Genomic DNA, 22,599 nt, shown 5'->3' on the forward strand with positions numbered 1-22,599 from the left:
TACTGAACAGAATTGCAATGAAGAAAAATTACCTTACCATGTTATTCTCGCTTTAAACAATAAATTAGAAAATTTGCGGGTTCATGGACGTATAGGGCCTACCTTACTTTTTTGTGCATATCGTTTTTATTCACCCTAAAGTCCCCTTATTATCAAAATAATACTTTAACGATCAAATGGTAAACAGAAACATGCATATAGAAAAACAAAGTAAAGGTCGACTAATTGGGTGAATTTATAATTAAAGAAAAAATGTTCACACCCTGACTGAACATGGCCGATGTTATAGCAGTGGCGGATCCAGGGGGGGTCCGGGGGTTGGAACCCCACCTTTTTTTGGACGATCAATGCATTTGAATGGGGACATATGGTTGGAACCCCCTCCCCTTTTAAAAATGGCTGGATCCGCCCCTGTATAGCTTGGTAATTCGGGAGGACTTTGTTTGCAAAAGTATTATATGCATGTGTTAACTTAAGTAATGATTATATAAATACGATCACTTTTATTAGCAATGTATGTAGATCTAGAGGGAATTGAAATACTTTTTATATCATTTAATCGACGAAATATTTATTACAGATGCGGATCCAGGAGTTTGAAAAAAGGGGGTCCGTGGGTTCCCAAACTAGACAAAATTTGTAATGGAACCGGTTAAAGTCTGGATTAACCAGAAAAGAAGCTCCATACGGGGTCCCGGTCACCCCACCCTCTAAATCCTACTCTGTAATAGGAAAATTTTAATCGAAGTTACTTTTTTCAATAATTAAATTCTTAAAAAAAAATATTTGAAAATACCATCTCAAAAGTAGTTCATAAACATTTTATCAAACGCACAACCACTTCTTGAGCATATTTCCCGCGTATATGTCATTTATTTTTATCCAGTAGGTCATGTGATATATATTTTCTTTCGTTTTCATCACGTGGTTCATAGTAAAATCTGATAAAACCACTGTGATTAGTGAAGCTATTAGTGTTTGTTTGGTTTCAATTAAACTCTCTCAAATATGCATCAAAATGTCCGTTACATTTCGTAATACTTCTGAAGGTGTGCAATATTTGCTGAATTACGCAGTCAAAACACCGGTAATGGCCTTGTCCTTGAACATTCTATGACCTATGAAAAAGAAAGAAGCCGGTTTATAAATATCACGTTCTGGATTATTTAAATTCATATAATGATTTTTGGTATTAAATCAATGTAAACAAGAAAAGAGTGTGATTGTTTATTGTAGCATGCAGACATATGAAGATGTGCAAGAGGAAATTAATTACGAAGAGCCTGACTTTAAGTTATTTTTACCACGGAATTTATCCTACGGAGAAGAGAGCGTACTTGACAATTATTCAGTGTCTGCCGATTTCGTAACAAGGCGCAGTAGCACACCTGAGAGATCGTCTACATTTGCCACCAAGACCAAGATCGTTTATAAAATTTTTAAGGACACAATGTCAGGATTTCGAGATTGTGTGACAATGAATGGCGGAACAGATTTCGACGAGGAAGCAGACGATCCATTACCAGGTAAACATACATTTTTTAAAGAAAAAGAAACTTCTATTAATTCTAATGATTCTGATTTTTGTGAAGAAGGAGTATTTGTTAATTTGAATGATGACTTGGACGAAGATTCATTGAATGGTAAATCAAATGACAGCGATGATTGTTACGACGATTCGATCAATAGTCCGGTTGATGATGCTGACAACCTTGGCGAAGGGCATCAGGAGGTTCAGGTGGGGAACTCTGATTTAAAAACGATGCAATCTAGTCTTTTATGTTCAAGAGCAAAACAAATTGATGGAAAATGTATACCTCACTTAAAAATTGAAGACAAGCCTTTCATACAAGAAAAAGTGTTGGATTTCGGTTCACAAAAATCTATTACTGAATTATTGAAAGAAGATGAACCGGTTGAATACGAAGAGTCTGAATTTAATTTTTGCAAGTCAGAACTTAGGAAATCTTCGTCTTTGAAAAGTCAGAAAACTCCGCCTGGCACACCAAGCAGAAAGAAAATGGTACGATTTGCAGATGCTATGGGATTAGACCTGGAGGATGTTAGACATGTTCTCAACTTGGAGGCTCCCCCGAAAATTCCAGCATCAGCCATGTCTGATTTGAAAACTGGGCTTGATGAAGACCGACAAAGTATGGGAAGTAGATATTTAGGGGCTTGTTTTTCTCAACCTGGTGCACAAGACGACTTCTTTCAATCTGTAATGACAAACAAAGTTCGATTAGAAAATGCTGTGATTACCCAAATGACCATTACAGGTGTTGTGCGGGTAGCTAACATTGGATTTCACAAATCAGTGCGAATCAGATATACCACAAATAACTGGGGGACGTTTCATGATATTTCAGCTTCCTACGTTCAAAATTCGTGTGATGGACCTACGGATAGATTTTCGTTCAGTATAGTTGCACCAGATTTTCTAGGTGTTCATAATAAGCTTGACTTCGCTATATCTTACACTACAAACGGTACAACGTACTGGGATAGTAATTCGGATAAAAACTACAGCTTCGAATGCTTTGCTAAAACTACACCAACAGAAAATGAAGATTCATGGTTACATTTTGTTTAGTTTTAAGGATTTCCGTTGATGTAATATAAATGTAAGTGTAGAAATCCTGTACATGTTTGAAGCGTACACATTTCCCGGATTATATGTTCAGTAAAAAGTGTGTAAAATAACAGTAAGGGTATAATGCATTTAAAAGGTTTTTACATTCGGTTGAGAAACCACAAACTTCCTTTTCTTTGTTTGCATGAAATAGTTGTGTTTTAAATCAAAGTTTTTTTTCATTTCCTCGTTCAAATGTATTGTACAATCACCCTTTGCCCAGTAAATAGATTACAAAAGTCGACCAAACAAATAATTGATTTCAAGTAAAAGATTTATTTAAAACAATTGCTGTTCTTCCTTAATGTCGGATGTCGGTCTTGAATAAGCCTGATAAGATTTGATAGGCGGATATTCACCTCTACCCTAATGTAGGATATTTGTCGCAAAGTTTTATAAATGCTAATTTATTCAGGATTATACATTTCTTCTGTTAAAATCTGTAAATGACATTCAATGAACAAGGGAACGACCGGCGACATTTATTCTAAATAGATCCAAATTAAGATCGTTAGACATGTATTGGAGGTTTGCCATTAAATTAACAAATGTTGGCTATTTTATAAATCCGTATTCTTGATGAAATGACAAATTCTATATGAATTAAAATGGTTGTTAAGTAAATGTCAACAAGAGTCAGTAAGACAACACCGCAAGTTGACCAAAATATACATAGGCATTAGTCAATCATATATAACACACGCAGTTTCCCTCACAGTTACAAGATAATAGATATTTTAAAGGAACTCATTTTATCCGAAACCCTTTTGAGTGGAAATTTTTTTCAACTCAGGTTATGTTTTAAGAAAGTTTACAACTCTGCTTCTATAGGGAAATCTCTAATGGGCACAGCAAAATGTTTTTCCGCGAATACTTAAGATTCACAATTAATTATTGCATTTTATAACCGATATTGTTGCACGTGACTTGTACGTGGTTTCCAAAAGAGCAAAACCTTTTCCATTGTACAGAAATTACAACAGCTTTTAATGTTTTAAGTTAAATGATAGGTGAGTGTTAGGCCTTTAAGCCATGTTGTACATAAAAGCGATTTGGTCGTTTTTTTGGTTCGACGACAACATTTTCATTATATGCGCTTACAATAATTGAGGTTTAAGCATTCTTTAAATATGTCTGGTACCCCATCCATCCGTTACTGATGATATACAGAATAGTGCTTCATTTCTTATTGTTGTTGTTTTGCTCCTATTCACATATCAGTTAACACGTGTATGTCCGAAACCTGTTGCCTGCATCATCAAATTAAAACATTTTGTAGGCATAGGTTAATCACTGCTATCATGCAATATGTCTTCAGATGACATTTACATTCTGCTCAACCGTTTAGATATACGAGGATGTTGATTTGGGTGGGAGTTTTTCATTTCTACATTCTTTAACTTTGATGGCCATTTCTAATTCTGTTAATTATATTTTCGCCCACTATTCTCTATTTGTCTTATATTTTAGCACCCACTTATTCCCTATTCTATATTTTTTGGGGTCCATTTTTCTCTATTCTCTATATTGTGGGCCCTTGTTCTTTAATCTGTAAACCCACCCAGACCCTCATATATGAGGATAATTCAGAATTAAATATAAGCTTGCCATTCCCTTTACCACTTTAACAATCTCCAAAAAGTAAAGAAAACGTAACTCCCGTTAGATTAAACAATTAATGTGTGGTCAATTTCAGATTTGAAAGTTTGATCAGGTGCTTCCTATTTATTTGTTTACTATTACTCTTAATGCACATTACTTGTACTGTATACATGTAGTTTGAGCGAAAATCAAAAACATGATTTATTTCATGGAAACTTTTAAAAGATGTGTTTACTATGCAAATGATTTTAGGGTGCTTCCTAAAACTTCGGCATGCAAGACACATAAAACTAATGAAGAATATCAAATATTTCACCACCTTCACAATTCGATATCACGACTCCCTAAACATAATTACCTGCATATACAGGTAATTCCAGGAACTCCACTAAACGCTTCTAGTTCAATCTGAAATATATTTTAGAAATTTTGCAGGCCCTTAAATCTATGAAGCTAATCTAATTATGAAAATTGAGGGCCTCGTTAAATACAATAATCACGCGCCTCGAACAAACTGTGCATAAATCAGACAATGGACACCAGTTAGTTACTTACTCGATTCGATATTAGTTGGGTAACTCAATCGATTTGACACCAATCAGGTAACTCAATCGATTCGACACCATATGTGTTATTCAGTCGATAATGATATGCTATGATTGTTACACGTAATCGATAGTATAGATGTTTTTAAGATTTTGTTAATATATATATATATATATACCTTAGTAGCACTCTTACATTAACTACCTCTTTAGTTGGATATATTTTCCTTAAAAAACATACGTTTGTACATATGTGATTTTTAAAATCGTCAAGGTTGTTTCACTAAGAAGTATTTTCTTACAGCTCTTAGAGAGGTATAAACTATTTAATTTATGACAATACACCCTAGGATTTCAGAGCTTCAGGAAACACCTAAATATAAAGTTCTTTACATAAACACGGTAAAATTTTAAAAATGTAACTTTTTCGATATGTTTTTACTTTCTTATTGCACTCTTTGTTTCATTTATTTCAGCAACTTTAATTTAGGTGTGTAGCAGACGTGTATCCCGATCCGAAATCCGCGGATGCATCCGAGTCCCAAGGAGCAATCACACTTTGTTTAGTGCAATTTGGAAGTAAAATCTTGATTTTTTCCCCACGGAGTATGGGAATGGAATCCAGGTTTTACTTACTCACCATGTTGTTGTCTCGTGTGATTGCTCCTCGGGGTTCGGATTCCTCCGCCGATTTTAGATCGGGATGCCCTGTGTGGATGTGTTTCGCAAATAGGAAATAATGGGGATATTTGTAATGCCACATGAAGTTGATGAAATCGTGCCATTTGGAACAATTGTTTTCTTTTATTTTAAACTGCGAAATCCATGCATAATATCTCATTAAACCCAGTGCATAATATCATTTGTCCGCATAAGTGCATTTTAAGATTTTGTTTGCTTGCTAATTAGAAAGTTCACTTAAACCTTTATTTAATAAAAGGCAAACAGATTGACAGATCGAGGCATTATGTGTTTCCTATGACGGCACGTGATAAACTGTCTGTTTCCGACGAAGGTGTACATATGTGTTAAAATAGTAGACATGATCGCCGTTCAGGGAAAGTAAAAAACAACTTGTATTAATTGTATTGCAAGCTGAATGATTGTTTTTAACTGTTAGTCTTTATAATCAATGTTATTGATCTGTGTTTTTACATTTGTTATAGTCAGTTATTTCTGTGTATATATTGAATGTAGGTAAACCTGATTATATTTATTGAATGTCAGCTTTAATCCACAGACAGGAAAAGGGGGAAACCAGAGTGGTGTGTCGTATTATTTTTTCCCTAAAAAAAAGTTCTTAGATATTTTGTTATTTATGGATCTTTTTTATTTCTTTCTAACTGTACAACGTAACTTATTACTTTAAAAACCTAAATCTCTACTGTAATTCAGTTGGTATCAATTTAAAACAACCGCGTGATTTTTTTTTGGGGGGGGGGGGGTTACACCTATGCAAGCCGTTTGGAAAAAAGGATCGAAAGGGGCCAAATGCAAAACAAAGTGTGACAAATTTTTGATTTACAGCATTAAATGTAAATGAAATACGAAGCGCTTTTCTGATGTAATCTCCATTGTATGAAGAACGCTTCCAAGTTTGCATTGACCAGGTATTTTTATTCTGTATTGCTCAAGAATAAGGATATCTGTAATCCACTAAAGAATTCCAGACAGAACCAATTTTGTATTTAGAAATCCTTTATAAGCTTTTAAACAACAATATACACAAGTGTTTATTCTTAAAGAAACTAATGAATTTATGAACTGAAATGGTATTGTAATTTGCTCCTTTGGTGAAGTTTTTTTTTAATTCTTGAACAGGACATTATGTTCAGCTAACTTTGGAATTTATGTAGATTTGAAAAACTGTATTTTTTTTTTATCTGCATGATTTATCGATGTGAAAAAAAAACATATTTTGATCTACATGCATTCTTGTAAATAGGCATTTTTATAGAAAAGAAGGGATATGGTGAAGTAATTCATGACACAAATTGACAAAATCCAAAGAAAAAAATAACAGCTCGTGTATTGTTTTGAATGATACCTTGGATGTGGGAGATAACTCTTACAGATGTTCGGAAGTTCCTTGTGCGTTTGATGGGGACTTTTGTATTTATGGGGAGGGAACAAACCTTGTGTTTTGTAACTAGGTGGACGATACCTCTTTCACTTACTCACACCACACAACAAAATTCTACAAAGAGAGACTGTAGAAGGTTTTATGAAACAAATAAATAATTTTTGTTTTCAAATTGTTTTTTTTTTTTTTTTCTGTAAGCCAATATGTACAGTTCAAACGAACAAATTCCATAAAAGTTGGTGATGTTAGAGATATATTTACAATACTTGTTTCAGCATATTGTTTTTGACATGTTCAATAATTTTCAACCATAATTTACATTCGGGCTATAGTTTTTTATATTTTTCTTTAAAATACGAGTCTGATCGTGTTTCTACTACGCATATAAATATAGATTCTACCACTGCATCGAGTTTGATACGATATTTATCCACTCGAGACATTTAAATTTTCAAATTTAAAACGCGAGGCTCGCCGAGCGTTTTGAATATTTAAAATTTAACTGTCGTCACAATAGGAAATTCAGAGAAAAGCAAGTAAATTCGACGTCATAATCGGATTTTAACCAATGAAGAACTGAGATCAAACGAACCACACGTTGATTAAATTTTTTTATACAATGGGTGCAGAAGGGGATAAATTGACGAAGAATTAGAGAAACAGTCATACCTAATCCTATCGAGAACTTGTGCAAACACAAAGAAAAAAGTATGTTTTGGACTGATTTTAAGGATACTGCCCAAAACGGATAGTATTCTTTATACCCTAAAAGTAAAATGCCACGGTGAAATTCAACAAAACTTTGCAAATCATGTATAGACCCTAAACCCTTCCTTACTGTTTTAAAATAATATAATGAAACAATAAACGAGGGGGAAATGTTGGTGTTACCCGAGGCTACCCTCTTAAGGTGAATATTTAAACGGTTTGCCTCTGTTCTGGCGTTATTGCACGTCTGCAAAAGGGGAATAATTACATTTAAACTTTTTTGGTTACTCTGATAGTGGAACCTCATGTCCTACACTGCACCACTTGTCAACCTTCATTTATAAAGATAAATTATCTGCCCATTATTTTTAAAGAAATATGTTCCCCTCCGTTAAGCATTACATTCTGTTTGTATTGAAGGTTCTGTGCCAAGTCTAATTAATAAGGAATTTCGTGTTGACCTTTGATAGTATATTAAGAACAAGTTCAACGTTCTACCATGCACGTTGTTCGTTTTGCAATGTTGTTTTAAACTATATATTTAGATATTAAAAATATAACGTCCTTTAGAAACTATCATAATCAAACAATCGTTTGCTTCTAAAAAAAATCACAAATTATATTGTCACTATATAAAAGATACGGAATAAAATTCGAATTTCTTACTTAATTTCATCTATGATAATGAGACCTTTCTTTTCTGTAAATGTTATATAAGCATGTGTGTTTGTTGCTAGAATATTAAATTAGAATTTGTTCATTGTTAAAAGAAGTTAGGAAAATACTTATTTCAATTGTTTACCCGATACCCATGGTATATTTTCTACTTTTTACCTGACCGGGAGCTGCTAGCCGATTATGTTAGAAATCCAAGATCTCACGCATTAAAATAAAAAAGGTTTAAAATTCATGAGAAAAGCCATATATCTGATGGTCGGTCCGTTTTGTAATTTGGGGGTTTTTGGAAATTTTTTAGGTGGTTGTTTATGATGGGGAATTAAGTTATATGTATTTAACCTTGATAGCGGAAGGTTAAATGATTGTTAATGTACGTGATAGATGGATGAAAGGATGGTGTTTTAATGATTAGTAATGGTGCAATCATCGTATTAGCACTGTAAAAATAGAACAGCTATGTCTTGGCAGGTACATAGAGATGTTATTATATAAATTGTTTGTGATATTATTTGTTATGAAGTTAACAATAAAATTGTTGCAAAATAATACATCTGATGTTTATCTTTATATTTCCCACACCTGACGTTTTAATGATTATACTTATTAAGTTAATATCGCATTTTATTAATGAACATTTGTTTCATTTGAAATGTATGCCGGTTATTAAATTTCTCGCATGTCTTAGTGGTTATATATTACTATTTAGTGTAATTTAGTTGATTTAATTGACGTATATACCCATATCTCCTTTTACTCGTGTGTATTGAGACAAAATAGAAGGCAGTATGATTAAATGGTTGCGTCATTAAAATCTGAAAAAAAGATAAAAATCGCAATTTACAAAGCAAAACACCGCCAAATTCGAACAATCGCTGATTTATTTTTATTAACCATGAGCAACACGACGGGTGCCTCTAGAGGGACATGAACCTCAGTTAAACCCTGGTTTTGGTGGGGTTGATCTTACTCAATCTTTATTTTTAGTGACTCGTTTTTCGTTATGTATTTATGCCATGGTATTGTCTGTTTTCCTTCCAATTGTTGGTTTTTTGTTGCCTGCTTGGTTTCTTCTCCCTCTTATCACTCAAACACATATTAATTAAAATGAATTAAGTGAAATTGACTACTATAAATACATAGACAGTGCAATAAAAACAGTTTCATTGACTCTCTAATGCTACTTTAAAAATAAGGATATGTGGTATGATGTCGAATGGGGCAACTCCCTACCAGAGTCTGCGTGACGTGGATGTAGGAGAAAACAATGTTGTGAGCATAACTAATACCGTATATGATCGTATATATGTAGTCCGCTAGAAAAGGCTCCGACATGACAAAACGTCAAACAATTCAAACGAGAAAACCAACGGCCTAATTTACAACAAAACAATAAACGAAAAACAAATATGACCGACAGCAACTAACGACAACCACTGAATAACAGGTTTTTTTATTCTACCGTCTGTCAGTGCTTCAGTACTTACCACTATTAAACTATTAAACATGTACTGTGTAATATGATAAATTCACTATTACTCAAGGTTCAAACTCCTTCAGGCAAAATTTAACGGTTTTGTTTATATATTTAAGAACTTTTGTTTGTAATACGAGAAAAGTATACGACTTTCAAACTGGGGAAAACTTTAATTACGGTTAATTCAGAAATAAACATCTTCAAAGACAGAAAAACAGTTATCTTGACTTTAAATTTGGATACGGTATTCTTCTTGATAGGCAAAACTAACAAATACGAGACAAAACCATCGAATCTTTCTGAAATTCCGAGGCAATAACATAAAGTTTAAAGTTTACATGGTATCCAATACAAAACTGTGGCGAAAATAAAATAAAGGTCATTTTTTTTTCTTTTGGTATTTAGCTAAACATTGTTGATTCTTGTATCGAAAATTCTGGAATCATATCCCATCCCCATATTTTCATATTCAGTACGTCAGACTTGTCTATATTCGTGTCAACAACGACATCGTTTTGGTCAGAGGAAACCTTTACTTGTACTTTAGTAGCGGCATGTGTGGTTTCTGTTGATTGAGTTTGATTTTTTTTTAAAAGTTGGGATTGAATATAAAGGTTTCCAAACTACATTAAAAAAGGAAACAATACTTTATAAATTTCATGCGTCCGAGGCGCTTTTCTGGATTTACCTTAATCAGGAACGCTCAAAGCCGAATATTAGAAAGTCAAAATGATATATATGATATATAAGAAAGCAAACGACGCTACTCAATAGTGCATGTATTTTTATCACAATCACCGTTTTGCATCATTCATTCTTGTTCTTGCTTCCAAAGAAGACCTGATTTGGGAACAGAATTATTTTATCATAAATGAAAATCTTTATATATTATAATATGACTAGTAAGCAATAACTATTGTCAGTTTTAAAACGTTCCGCTGCACTGAGAGATTAATCTACATGCATAAGAACTAAATAAAGCAGATCTATTGACAAACTAAATCATTGGTAAAATGTCGTATTTGTATGCCAGATATATCTATATATTTGCATAGAAGATATTAAAAGCCAATATACGGTAAATGCTTATGTCGTGGTTACGGTATTATGTGTTCTAGGATCATTATCCGACTGTTTGTAGAAATGCCGCATTTACTATTAAAATGTCTAAGCTAAAAGGTAAAGGCCAAAATATCTTAGATCTTCGTGTACTCCAGCACGTTCAGCATATCAATTATAAAACCAATTGGCAAATAGCAAATATAATTTCCTAAAGAAGGGGGCAGTATGGTAATACTTGGAAGCAATGAGCATTTTTACGAGCAGAGATAACGTTATTTTGGTTTTTGTTATGTATTGAAAATGACCAACAAATCAGACAGAGAAGGACAATAAAAATATAATACTAGAGAGAAATTTTCTTATTCCTTGATTCTATGTAGTCAACGTTAATCAATATTCAAACAGGCCGATATGTTGTTTCTTCTCCAATACCAAATGTTTTATTCTATAGTATTTAAATTAAAAAGTGCAGGTTTAAAAAGATAGATGTAAGAAAATAAAGAGTGTTATTAGAATCCAAGAGAAGCCGATTGTTTTGATTGTCTCTTATCGTATGTTTGGTGGGTTTTTCTTAAGAACTGCACACTTATTTATTGCACAAGTTTATCCTTCAAACTAATTACATTATCCATTAGTTGAAATTGGGCTTTGAACTACCTTTCAGTAATTGCATGTATATGTACTCTTAGATCGGTACCGTGTGTCTCTTTGCTTTCATGTTTAGTACCGATCTGATGAGATAATCCATTTCCAACTGACTTTTATGGTTTGTTCTTAAGTTGTGTTGTAACAACACTTTCCATGGTTTCTGAAAGGGTTGAGAGCTCACAAACAAGTTTCATCTTGCCTCATTCTTTATGTACCTAAGCCAGAAGTCTTAATCCGCTGGCTGTAGTTGGTTGTTGGTTACTGGTTTTTATTCGTTAAAGTATAAAATCAGGTCGTTGGGTTTTTTCTTCTTCTTTTTTGTTCACAGCTTGTCATCCCTTATGCATTATATAGCTTACAATACGGTATGAGGTTTGCTCTTTGTTGAAGGCCGTATGGTGTCCTGTAGTTGTTCAGATCCTTGTTGGTCTTTTGAGTATAGTTTCTGATTTTCAATTAAACACCATCTTCTTATTTGTTTGTTATATTTTATGTGGATATTTTAAAAATTGATTGACAGTCCACTTAGGGTGATGATTGCCTAGTACTGAGTGTTACGGTAATTGCATGATAGAAAAGGTACATAATTGCCAACTGATGAATAAAGGATCTATTTTAAAATTACGGTCACAACGCCCTTCTTCAAAGTTTTGTATAGGTATTTCCATATATATATATATAGAAGAAAGCTTTTGATTCAATGTTTCCAAGTGGTAAAATTTTACGGACACCATCATCATTGGGTTGACCAATATCTATGTTCCAAATGTCTTAAGCAGTTTTCGACGATTGTGAGATAACTCCATGTGACTTATCACCGAATTTCACTTGTTTTTATAATAACGGTATTCAATGTTACCAACACTGTTGATGACCTCGTAGTCAACAAGGCTAACAGTATTCAATGTTACTACCACTCGGCCGATACAACTGTTAGTGGCTTTATTGTAACATGAATATCAGTAGTCTTGGTCAATACTCCTTCTGACAGTTTCAATGTCTACAGATTGGGTATCAGTAGTCTTGGTCGATACCTCTGCTGACAGCTTCAAAGACTACAGATTGGGTATCAGTAGTCTTGGTCAATACCCCTGCTGACAGCTTCAAAGTCTACAGATTGGGTATCAGTAGTCTTGGTCGATACCCCTGCTGACAGCTTCAAAGTCTACAGATTGGGTATCAGTAGTCTTGGTCGATACCCCTGCTGACAGCTTCAAAGTCTACAGATTGGGTATCAGTAGTCTTGGTCAATACCCCTGCTAACTGTTTCAATGTCTACATATTGGGTATCAGTAGTCTTGGTCGATACCCCTGCTGATAGTTTCAATGTCTACATATTGGGTATCAGTCGTCTTGGTCGATACCCCTGCTGACAGCTCCAATGTCTACATATTGGGTATCAGTAGTCCTGGTCGGTACCCCTGCTGACAGCTTCAAAGTCTACATATTGGGTATCAGTAGGCTTGGTCAATACCCCTGCTGACAGTTTCAATGTCTACATATTGGGTATCAGTAGTCTTGGTAAATACCCCTGCTGGCAGCTTCAAAGTCTACATATTGGATATCAGTAGTCAAAGTTATTACCAATTGGTTGATACCACTGCTGATAGCTTCGTAGTTAACACAGCTGGCACTCGATAAGTAGTCAATTTTATTACCACTCAGTCGATACCACTGCTGGTGGCGTCATAGTCAACAAGGGAATTGTTCTATTTATATTCAATGTTACCACCAATCAACCGATAGCACTGCTGGTGGCGTCATAGTCAACAAGGGTATTGATCTATTCATAATCAATGTTACCACCAATTAACCGATACCACTGCAGGTGGCTTCATAGTCAACAAGGGTACTTTTCGATCATTGGTCAATGTTACTACCATTTGGCCGATGTTACTTATGATTTTTTTATTTTATTTGATAAAAGGTCAATCTAATAATATTGGCCATGATTTTACGTGTTTCTTTTTATTTATTCTGATCTAATTTAGTTCTTGCAGATTTTAATTAATTATGCATTTTTTTTTTTAATTTCACAAAGATGCGAATCCATTCTCTTATTTGGGTTTTTGGTATAGAACTCTTTATATAGTTGTTCCTGTTTTAAGTTGTGCCTAACTTTTGATTCTAAGTTCTCATAATGAAGTAAATCGCATTGAATTCAGCGAAACCCGTACTGTTCACCTTGATTATCTTTTAGTTACACTGACCTTAATGAAAATATACAAATGTTAGTAATATGGTACCAATCTAAACAAACGTAGTTGGTATATCACCTTTAGTTAACCCAATATGAACGAGGTTATTAAACTGTTGGCTTTTCAAATAGCTTAACATACTTCAAATTGATTTAAAACGGTTTGTTTTGAATGTGGCTATCGGTCAGTGTCCTGAATGTAAATCAAGTCACGTACTAAAAATTCAAAAGGTATAACAACAAAATGTCATGAATTCATATATTCTTACCAGCAAAACAGCGTAAAATAAATGAAATCTTATTTGCAACACATGTTAAATCAATTTGGAAACTTAAATGTCGTAACACATATGCTATCAATTGTGCAAACCTTAATTCCTCAGCACATATCACATGAATGTGATAGATTTTAATTTCGTATAGGCAAGGCGTTTTCATATTTATTCAGTTTCAAGATATCTTATAAAGTTAAAAAGATATCTTATAAAGTTAATACGATATCTTATAAAGTTGATAAGATATCATATAAAGTTAATAAAATATCATATAAAGTTGATAAAATATCGTATTAAGTTAATAAGATATCATACAACGTTGATAATATATCTTATAAAGTTAATAAGATATCTTAAAAAGTATGTAATATATCTTATATTATCTAAGAGATATCTTATTTAATTTGAAGTTAATAAGATACATTATATATACTTTATAAGATATCTTTTACACTAAATGAAATATCTTATATGGTTTGAGATGTCATATCTTTGTAAAGATATCTTTTAAGCTTATTCTTTATGAGATATCTTATACTATTATTAGGATAATTTTAAAAGTATATAAGATATCTTATTCACTAAACGTGCGCACATTTTTAGTATGAAGCACTTTCTTCATTAACATGTGCTTCGGTCAATACACCCGATTAAAATTTCAAAAAGAAGAATTCAATTCTTAAGGGTTATGACCCCTTCTTCAACAGAGGCGGATATAGGAGGACTGCCCCTGGAGCTATATATATGGTTAATGCATCGACTACTTACAAGTCCCACTCCTAACGTTGCCTTGATGCCCGACCCCCCCCCCCCCCCCCCTTTCAAAATCCTGGATCCGCATTTGTCCAATGCTGTGTTTTACACCAAAAAAAAAATAAAGCGAAAAAAACGAGGGAAATAGTGGAACTAGATAGACAGGCCACTTTGTACATATATCATGGTTAAAGTTATTAACGGCAATGAGTTTTGTTCATTGGATTTATGGAATGTTAGGACTTTTTGGCAACTAATGACAATATTTTTACAGAAAACACACAGACTTTATAACAGCGATTTAAATTTTGATATTTTGAATATAAATTACTCACTTTGTTTTGTTCATGCTATACTGTCGTTTATTGTTTACGGAAAATGCTTAACTGGCCATCTCGTGCTGACTCACTATATTCGAGTGCACCGTACCTTAAACGGTGTATTTGACTAAGTCCATATTTGTACTTGTTTCAATTAAATCTTGTTTTAGGAAATCATTGGTAGCATCGCATGCATTAATACATTATTGATTTGGTTTCAAATATGTGAGTACAGTGGGTAAGTCTTCGAATTTTCTATTAAATGTGTATACATATTTGCATTAAACAATAAAAAGGATACATAAACGATGTACATAGACTTAATCACACTACATTTTGAACAGTTCAGCCAAAAATAGCAATACTGTTTTTTAACTCCGTGAGAAAATAATATGTATTGCATCAATTATATAAATGACATGAAATGTAAGCGAATAAGTTGATAATCAGTCGTCTACAATTGTGTACTAATAGAGAAAAAATATATATAATATGAGATATACCCATTACACGCAACAAATAAAAAGTACATACTAGGTCGTTGGTCTTTAGGGTCAATGAACATACTAAAGGAGTTAAAACCAAGTCATCATGTCGTTCCTTCTTCATAACCTTTTAGGAGAAGTGAAGAGTAAACCTTTTTCAGTCGATTATCTGTCTAGTAATCAGAAATTGCTATCTGTTTTATTTTTCTGATCTTTAAAATAGCTCTCCAGTGATAAATCTTGGCTAAGAGTAATTAAACAGATGTCTTGGTAAATAAGATCATACAAACTAATTTACACTAAGATGTCGTTAAATGAAATTGGATACCCTGTATGTATCATGCTTTTCAATAACATATGGTCAAATCGCTGAAAGACCCCACTCCCCCTCCCGAATTATTGAAAACTATCATTCTGCATTAACAATAATATATTGGTGTATATTAGATACACAATATCGGGCTAACGCCCTCATAAGTGTATATAATTCTTACAAACGTTTAATCGTATATTAATGCTTACAAGAATATATAAAAGAATACTTATAGTTGATGATCTGAAACGTATATGACAAATATTCGAAATTTCTCGGTTATAAAATTTAAGAGATCTGTTATTTGTTATAAAAAGAGTTCCATTAGACCAAATGGTTATTAATGTTGCTGCCTCAGAACTTTCTTTTTGTATATGGTGATATCCGAAATCACAATATAATTAAAATATAGATCTCTGATTTTGTTCTGCTCGAGTTACGATAGATCTGAATTTTAACAAATTGCACAAAATGAGTCTCATTCATATTTGGTTTTAATATTCTAAAAATAATGGATAACACAGATTTCTGTAAGAAGTTTAAAAAGAATATAATATGTAAAATAAGGCGATGTGGAGGACATATGAAAAATATACAATTCAAAAGAGAAAAACAACGGTTTGATTTATTATAAAACGATTAACGATAAACTTAACCTGGGACAGTGCTGTAACTGCACAACATTCAGAACAAACGGTAAAAAGTAGTTGGATTGCATGATTGATCAGATCAGCACTCAGCAAAAAAAAAAAACTTTAAAAAAGACAAGAGACAAAAATTGCATATCAGAGGTTACTGGACGCTTGTTCAAAGCCAATTACAACTAATAAATAAATCATGTCTTCCCAAATTATATGTTTGGTTAACTTCAGAACCAAAAGGATCAATGATAATGCAGAAGAGCCAAAACCGTATTAGTTAGATTTTAATCGAGGCATTAGATTTAATGTGTCAATTCTGATAGGACGTGGATACGTATTTGTACATCCCAAACTACCAAATGGACACCCTACTTTGAAGCATTTAAAGTGGACAAATCATGTCTTCTTTGACTGTCCATGACGTTAAAATACTAAATCCCTGTGATGTGTTTTAGTTGATTTTAGCCTCTGATGCAAGATTTTTTAATATTAATTGTTTTTGGCTTTTAACTAGCTGTCAGTAAATGCGAGTACTCTCAAATCGTACTTTCTTGTTTATTTGACCTGTTGATACTAATTGTAATGCTTTTTTTGTTATTTAATGTTAATCAGGGTTATATCTGGTCTATATACCAGCTTTGATAAGTGTTTGGTATTGCTATAAATTTTCACTTCTTCGTACTATGAACATCAAAATTATTTATTTTGTAAAAATATTTACTTTCTCTATTTGAACTGTACACGTATACCTAACAACAAAATTATTTTCATTTACCTGTGTTTAAAGTAATTGCAAATGGCTGATATTTTTTTTCAATCATATTGTTTTTCTTAAATTGTTTAACATTTCACAGCAGTATAACATGTTACTTTAATTATTCTTCCCTTAGTTTATTTATTTTGTATTTACATTGTATCATAGATCAAATTTATTTGTTCAGTGTATGTTCACTGGTGTTAATAAGCCTTTTCAATTGATATTTTATAGTGTGTCTTTCTATGTTGTGATGTTACACTATTGTTTCAGATAAGGGTGAAGGTTTGGTACCATTAAAACGTTTAAACCCGCTGCATTTGTTTGCACCTGTCCTAAGTCAGGAATCTGATGTTCAGTAGTTGTCGTTTGTTGATGTGGTTCATAAGTGTTTCTCGTTGTTTCTCGTTTTTATATAGATTAGTCCGTTGGTTTTCCCGTTTGAATGGTTTTGCACTAGTTATTTTTGGGGCTCTTTATAGCTTGCTGTTTGGTGTGAGCCAAGGCTCCGTGTTGAAGACCGTACTTTATAATGGTTTACTTTTATAAATTTTGACTTGGATGGAGAGTTGTCTCATTGGCACTCATACCACATCTTCTTATATCTAAAGTCTATCCGAATCATTTTGCAAAGAATTCCGCTCAAACCGGTGCTAGGGGCAGTCTTAAAGTTAAACTTGCAGTGAGGTGAGATTTTTATTGTGCTCCGTGTTGAAGGTCTCACTGTGACTTTGAGTTAAAGAACAGCAATAGAAGCGCTGCTCCTTTGCCTTTTTGGTGTGTTTTTTTTTTTTGCTATACATATACTGATTGTGTGTCATGGATGGATACCCCATATCCTTTGATTTTCTATTGAATACTAATTATATCTCAAGAAGACGCAGGCTACTTCATAAAGAAGAAAACTTCAACTTTCAGTAACTTTCTAAAAGATATATATTTAAAGTTGTTGAGTCAGGTAATGTCGGGGTACGTCTTGGGTAAAAAATATAGAAGGGTTATGATTGGGATAAACAAATCAGTACACTGCTTAATCAGCTACACTATGCCTCGTTCATTATTACATTTTTTTTGTAGTTAATGAGGCCCCTCATGGGGGTGTCCAAGTAATCACATAATCACAATTTTTTTGCCAATATAATCACATAATCATTAATTATTTTTTTAAACAAGATAATCAAATAATCAAAAATACAGTCTTAGATTATCAAATAATCAAATAATCATGAAATATTTGGTCTGGTAATCAAATAATCACTATAAAAACGGACAAGTAATCACATAATCAAAAACCCCATGAGGAGGCTCGTTAATATAGTTTTGGACTGGTGCTTACTCCTTTTGGGACAACCTGTACTTTTGTTTCAAGACGAGAACTGGCTATATAAAAGCCCGTACAAAAATAATCTGTTTGGTGTTTGTAAAGTAGATATTTCGTTTCCATACACAACCTAAAATGATACTACCATTAGTAGCTATACTTTTATATATATAAATTGTCATTTGATGCGTGTCCATTGTGTTGGCATTGATGGCTTCTATTACTATTTGTGTATTACTAGTATTTGTAGGTTATTGATCTCTGTAGTCAAATGACCGTAGTGTATACTAAACTTTTCATCATGTAGTAAATGTAGACAATCAACCCTGAAGAATAAAAACAAAATAACAATAGACCATTAAAATTCGATGGGGCTTGCAACGGGGAAGCCATTACTTGAAAAGATAGTATCGGTTTGGTAATTCGAGAAAGTTTATTTCACATCTCCCTGCACTCACACAATTTATGGTGAAATATCCGTGTACGAAAAAAGATTTTTGTCGACTCTCATGTGGATTCAATTTTTATTTTTTTTAATTTCTCAATCCAACGGTGAATGCAATGATCCTCTTTTTTTAGCCTGTAGATGTGCTTTGTAAGCAATTCCGCTTATTGATCTTTAAGTATGCTTTATATTAATGTCACCCTTGAGAGATAAAGCTCCATGAAAACTAATCAAACTAAATTTATTGTCAACTTAAACCATTTACAATCAGTTTCAACTATTTAATCGTTATTTTGATCCGTATTTTTGCATTCGTTCTCTCGCTCACACAAATATCTTACAACGTATACTAAACAAAGATACCCGAAGATTGTCTGTTGAAAATACATAACTATATTTGGTTAAACACAGGTCTTAAAAACTGCCAAATATTCAGCATTATTTTCAATAAGATAACACAACTCATTCAGACAAAATAAATCTTAGTAGGGTTTTTCGATTCTTTTCACTTATATGTCCCCTTTAAATGTATACCATCTTATCTATTTAGTAATTTTTGACAGCTCCATTTGTAGACAAAAAATTCAATTTGTTTTTTTTTTTGTTTTTTTGTTGTTTTTTTTTTCATTTTTCTCACGGATGGTCTTATTCCTATGTCAATTGGGAATATATCAACCTAGAGTTACAAAATATGAAAAATGCGAACTCTAAATGGAGCGAGTCCGAGTGCGTCGACATGAATTACCGGTCATGCAAATCCAGACTAGTAAAAAATATCATGTATAAAACATTTCAATCTGTTAAACCACTTGGTCTGCATCATTATTAGTCCACTTTAAATGTTATGTCTAATGAACCAAATTACATTCCTTCAGCCTTAATAGACATAGAAATGTATTATGCTCCTCAAAAACTGTGATAGATGACCCCATAGAGAAATTAAAAAAAAAACAATTGAATAAGATCAAATCAATCGAGTGACCGGTTGCAAATCTTGGTTGAATATACATTTTCTGCTTTCTTAAAGAATTATTATTGAAGGTTCATTTGCCGATTGAAGTGCCTCTCAACGTTACAAAATATAGAATATATGGCCAAAAAAAAATATTCAATTAAAAATCAATTTTAAATCTATAAAGCCATGTTAAGGACCAACTGCTACAGAACGTTTACTATATGAAACATTTATGATCCTCGTCAAGAGTTGTACGTTTAATAGTCCCATCTGCATTTAATAGGAACTTATATGATATAATTATTAGGACTGAAGAAAAGCTAATGTTGACTATGAGCATATATCCGTGTAAGCGTATCAGGTCATTCAAAATAGAAATAAGGAGATGTGGTATGATTGCCAACAATGAGACAACGATCCACCAGAGTTCAAATGAAGTGGATGCAAGCAATTATAGACAACGGTACAGCCTTCAACAGTGAGGAAAACCCGATACCGTATAGTATGCTATATTGCCAATGAGGCAACTATCTACCAGAGTTCAAATGATGTAGATGTAAGCAAGTATAGGCAACCGTAAGGACTTCAACAATGAAAAAAAACCAATACCGTATAGTCGGCTATAAAAGGCCCCGACATTCTAAGTGTTGATTCTCCAATACACTGAGTGACTCATGAAATTTGCGCACTGAAATCTGAAACTTGCTTTCATATTATGCTATATATACACCCCCCCCCCCCCCCCCCCCCAACTAAAAAAAAAACAACTAAAAAAACATTCTGCAAGTGTTGTCTTTTGAACTATTTCTGTTTTTCACTATGCATTTTCTATCGACAATGATCAAATCTATTTGTCCTGAAAGCTGTGTTGCATTTTTTTTTAATTCACATTGGACGGTCATGTAGGGATAGATAACTTACATGTATAGATGGTTGATACATTTGGTGAGATGCAAAATAAAGATTAACTTTGACAGTGTTTGCGTCAACTACAACCTTGACAATGATGAGAAAAGTGTTTGCAGACGGCATACATTTAGTAAAACAATATGCATCCTTGCAGTAGACTGATTAATGACAACATTGTATTAAAAATTCCGAGGTATCGTCTTTTAAAAACATGAAAGGTGACAATAATTACGTTGTTTTGTCTATTGCACGTGACAGCCTTGTACTTCTACATAAATCTACACTGAGATTGGCTTGTTTAGCAAAACATTTAACTTATTAAAGTATTTCAAGCCAAGAAGACAGAAAAAAAATTAAGTGAAAAAAGACGGATAAAGATGGAAATTAATGTTCAGGTTTGAAGAAAAACGTGACGGAAAACATGGGAAATAGAGAAATAGACACAAAAAATGTCAATCAAAAAGAAGTATCCAAGAAAAAGGTCAAATGACAATTTATTGACACTAATCTACAAAATACTGACAACAGGTGTCAGAAGATTTAGTACCAAGTAACCCATCGGAGTAAACTCAGTTTTGATATGAAAGATTAGTGGGTCGAAAACCAGAAGAGTATTCCATGGGAGAAAATTTTAATTAACACAAATGGATACCTACTTTTTTAATTAGTTTCTCGTTCAGAAACATTTCACCTGTGAAAACGGGGGGATTTCTTGCACGTGAAACGTGAAGTTTCCTCAACTGAAAGACAGATCAGTGTTAACCCCCCCCCCCCCCCCCCCCCCCGTCCTTGAGCAAGTTCTCTCATCTCAAGGGGTTTCCCCCATCCCCAGGACAAGATTAATTTATACTAAGAAATGGCATGGTGGAATGTTTTTATGTTAAGAATTACGATTTCTGCTATGAGTATACATGTCCTTGTTTTTGGTTATTTCGCATCAATTCAATGCTTTCGAGGTCAACAATATTTGTCTAGGTAAAATAAAGATTTAATTAAAAGATAAAATAATCATATATGGAAATGATCGTTGTCACGGATGTCTGGGCGATTAACCTACAAAATTTAAACTGTGAGATATAATGGGTCGTTCTGTTATTTGTTGTTAAAAGTACATATATATCCGTTCATAAGACTATATTTGTAAATGTTAATTATTATAGTATTGTACGTCTTGACAGTGGACATGATATCGTGATGTCCTTGATATAGCAAAAAGCGGCCTACTTCGACACAATTATGGCTTAAAACACACATACTGCTTATATATATAGTAATTAACTACGTCAATTTTGATAACGCAATCCTAATACTGAATTCAAACAACAACAAAAGTCAAAACATACCAAGGGTTTAATCAAAAGCCATAATTGAAGAAAGACTTGGCAGTATAAAGTAGACAAACAACTGCCCATTAACTTCAGTCTTCGAACAGACACAAAATAAATAAGGAGATGTGGTATGAATGCCAATGAGGCAACAATCATTCAAAGAGAGTCCAAATGGCGTGGAGTTAAACAATTAACAGACATCGTACGGCCTAAACAATGAGCAAAACCTATACCGTATAGTCAGCTATAAAAGGTCTCGACATAAAAAAAACCTGCCTGATTGACAAAACAATAAACCAAAAACAAATATAACAGTTAGCAGCCAACTACAACTTCTGAATTACAGGCTCTTACTGCATGATGTCTGTTTTCTTACAGATTTAATTAGATGCCAGAAGAATTTTATGAGTTTGCTCTTGTCGTTTTACCGTGTGATCGTTAAGTATAAGATCTGCTAGGCAGTTATTTCCT

The 22,599-nt window shown here is 33.2% G+C and overlaps 2 protein-coding genes across 2 annotated transcripts in view; both read left to right on the plus strand.

Annotated features, from left to right (window-relative positions):
* The first annotated feature begins 911 nt into the window (after positions 1-911).
* LOC127702527 (uncharacterized) lies at positions 912-2,680 on the plus strand. The gene has a single exon (XM_052206766.1). The coding sequence runs from the start codon at positions 1,238-1,240 to the stop codon at positions 2,591-2,593; it is 1,356 nt and encodes a 451-aa protein (XP_052062726.1). The 5' UTR covers positions 912-1,237; the 3' UTR covers positions 2,594-2,680.
* Positions 1,398-22,599, plus strand: part of LOC127702540 (NF-kappa-B inhibitor-interacting Ras-like protein 1) — a 44,300-nt gene continuing 23,098 nt past the window's right edge. Inside the window, exon 1 of the mRNA XM_052206785.1 lies at positions 1,398-1,526. The gene's annotated coding sequence lies outside the window, so the exon portion shown is untranslated. The remainder of the gene's footprint in view (positions 1,527-22,599) is intronic.

The sequence above is a fragment of the Mytilus californianus genome, unplaced genomic scaffold (genome assembly GCF_021869535.1).
Source record: "Mytilus californianus isolate M0D057914Y unplaced genomic scaffold, xbMytCali1.0.p SCAF_5, whole genome shotgun sequence".
NCBI classification, from domain to species: Eukaryota; Metazoa; Mollusca; class Bivalvia; order Mytilida; family Mytilidae; genus Mytilus; species Mytilus californianus.

What these genes read in the sequence shown, in the direction of transcription:
- LOC127702527 (XM_052206766.1), top strand. Translation starts at nt 1,238, where the DNA reads ATGCAGACATATGAAGATGTGCAAGAGGAAATTAATTACGAAGAGCCT.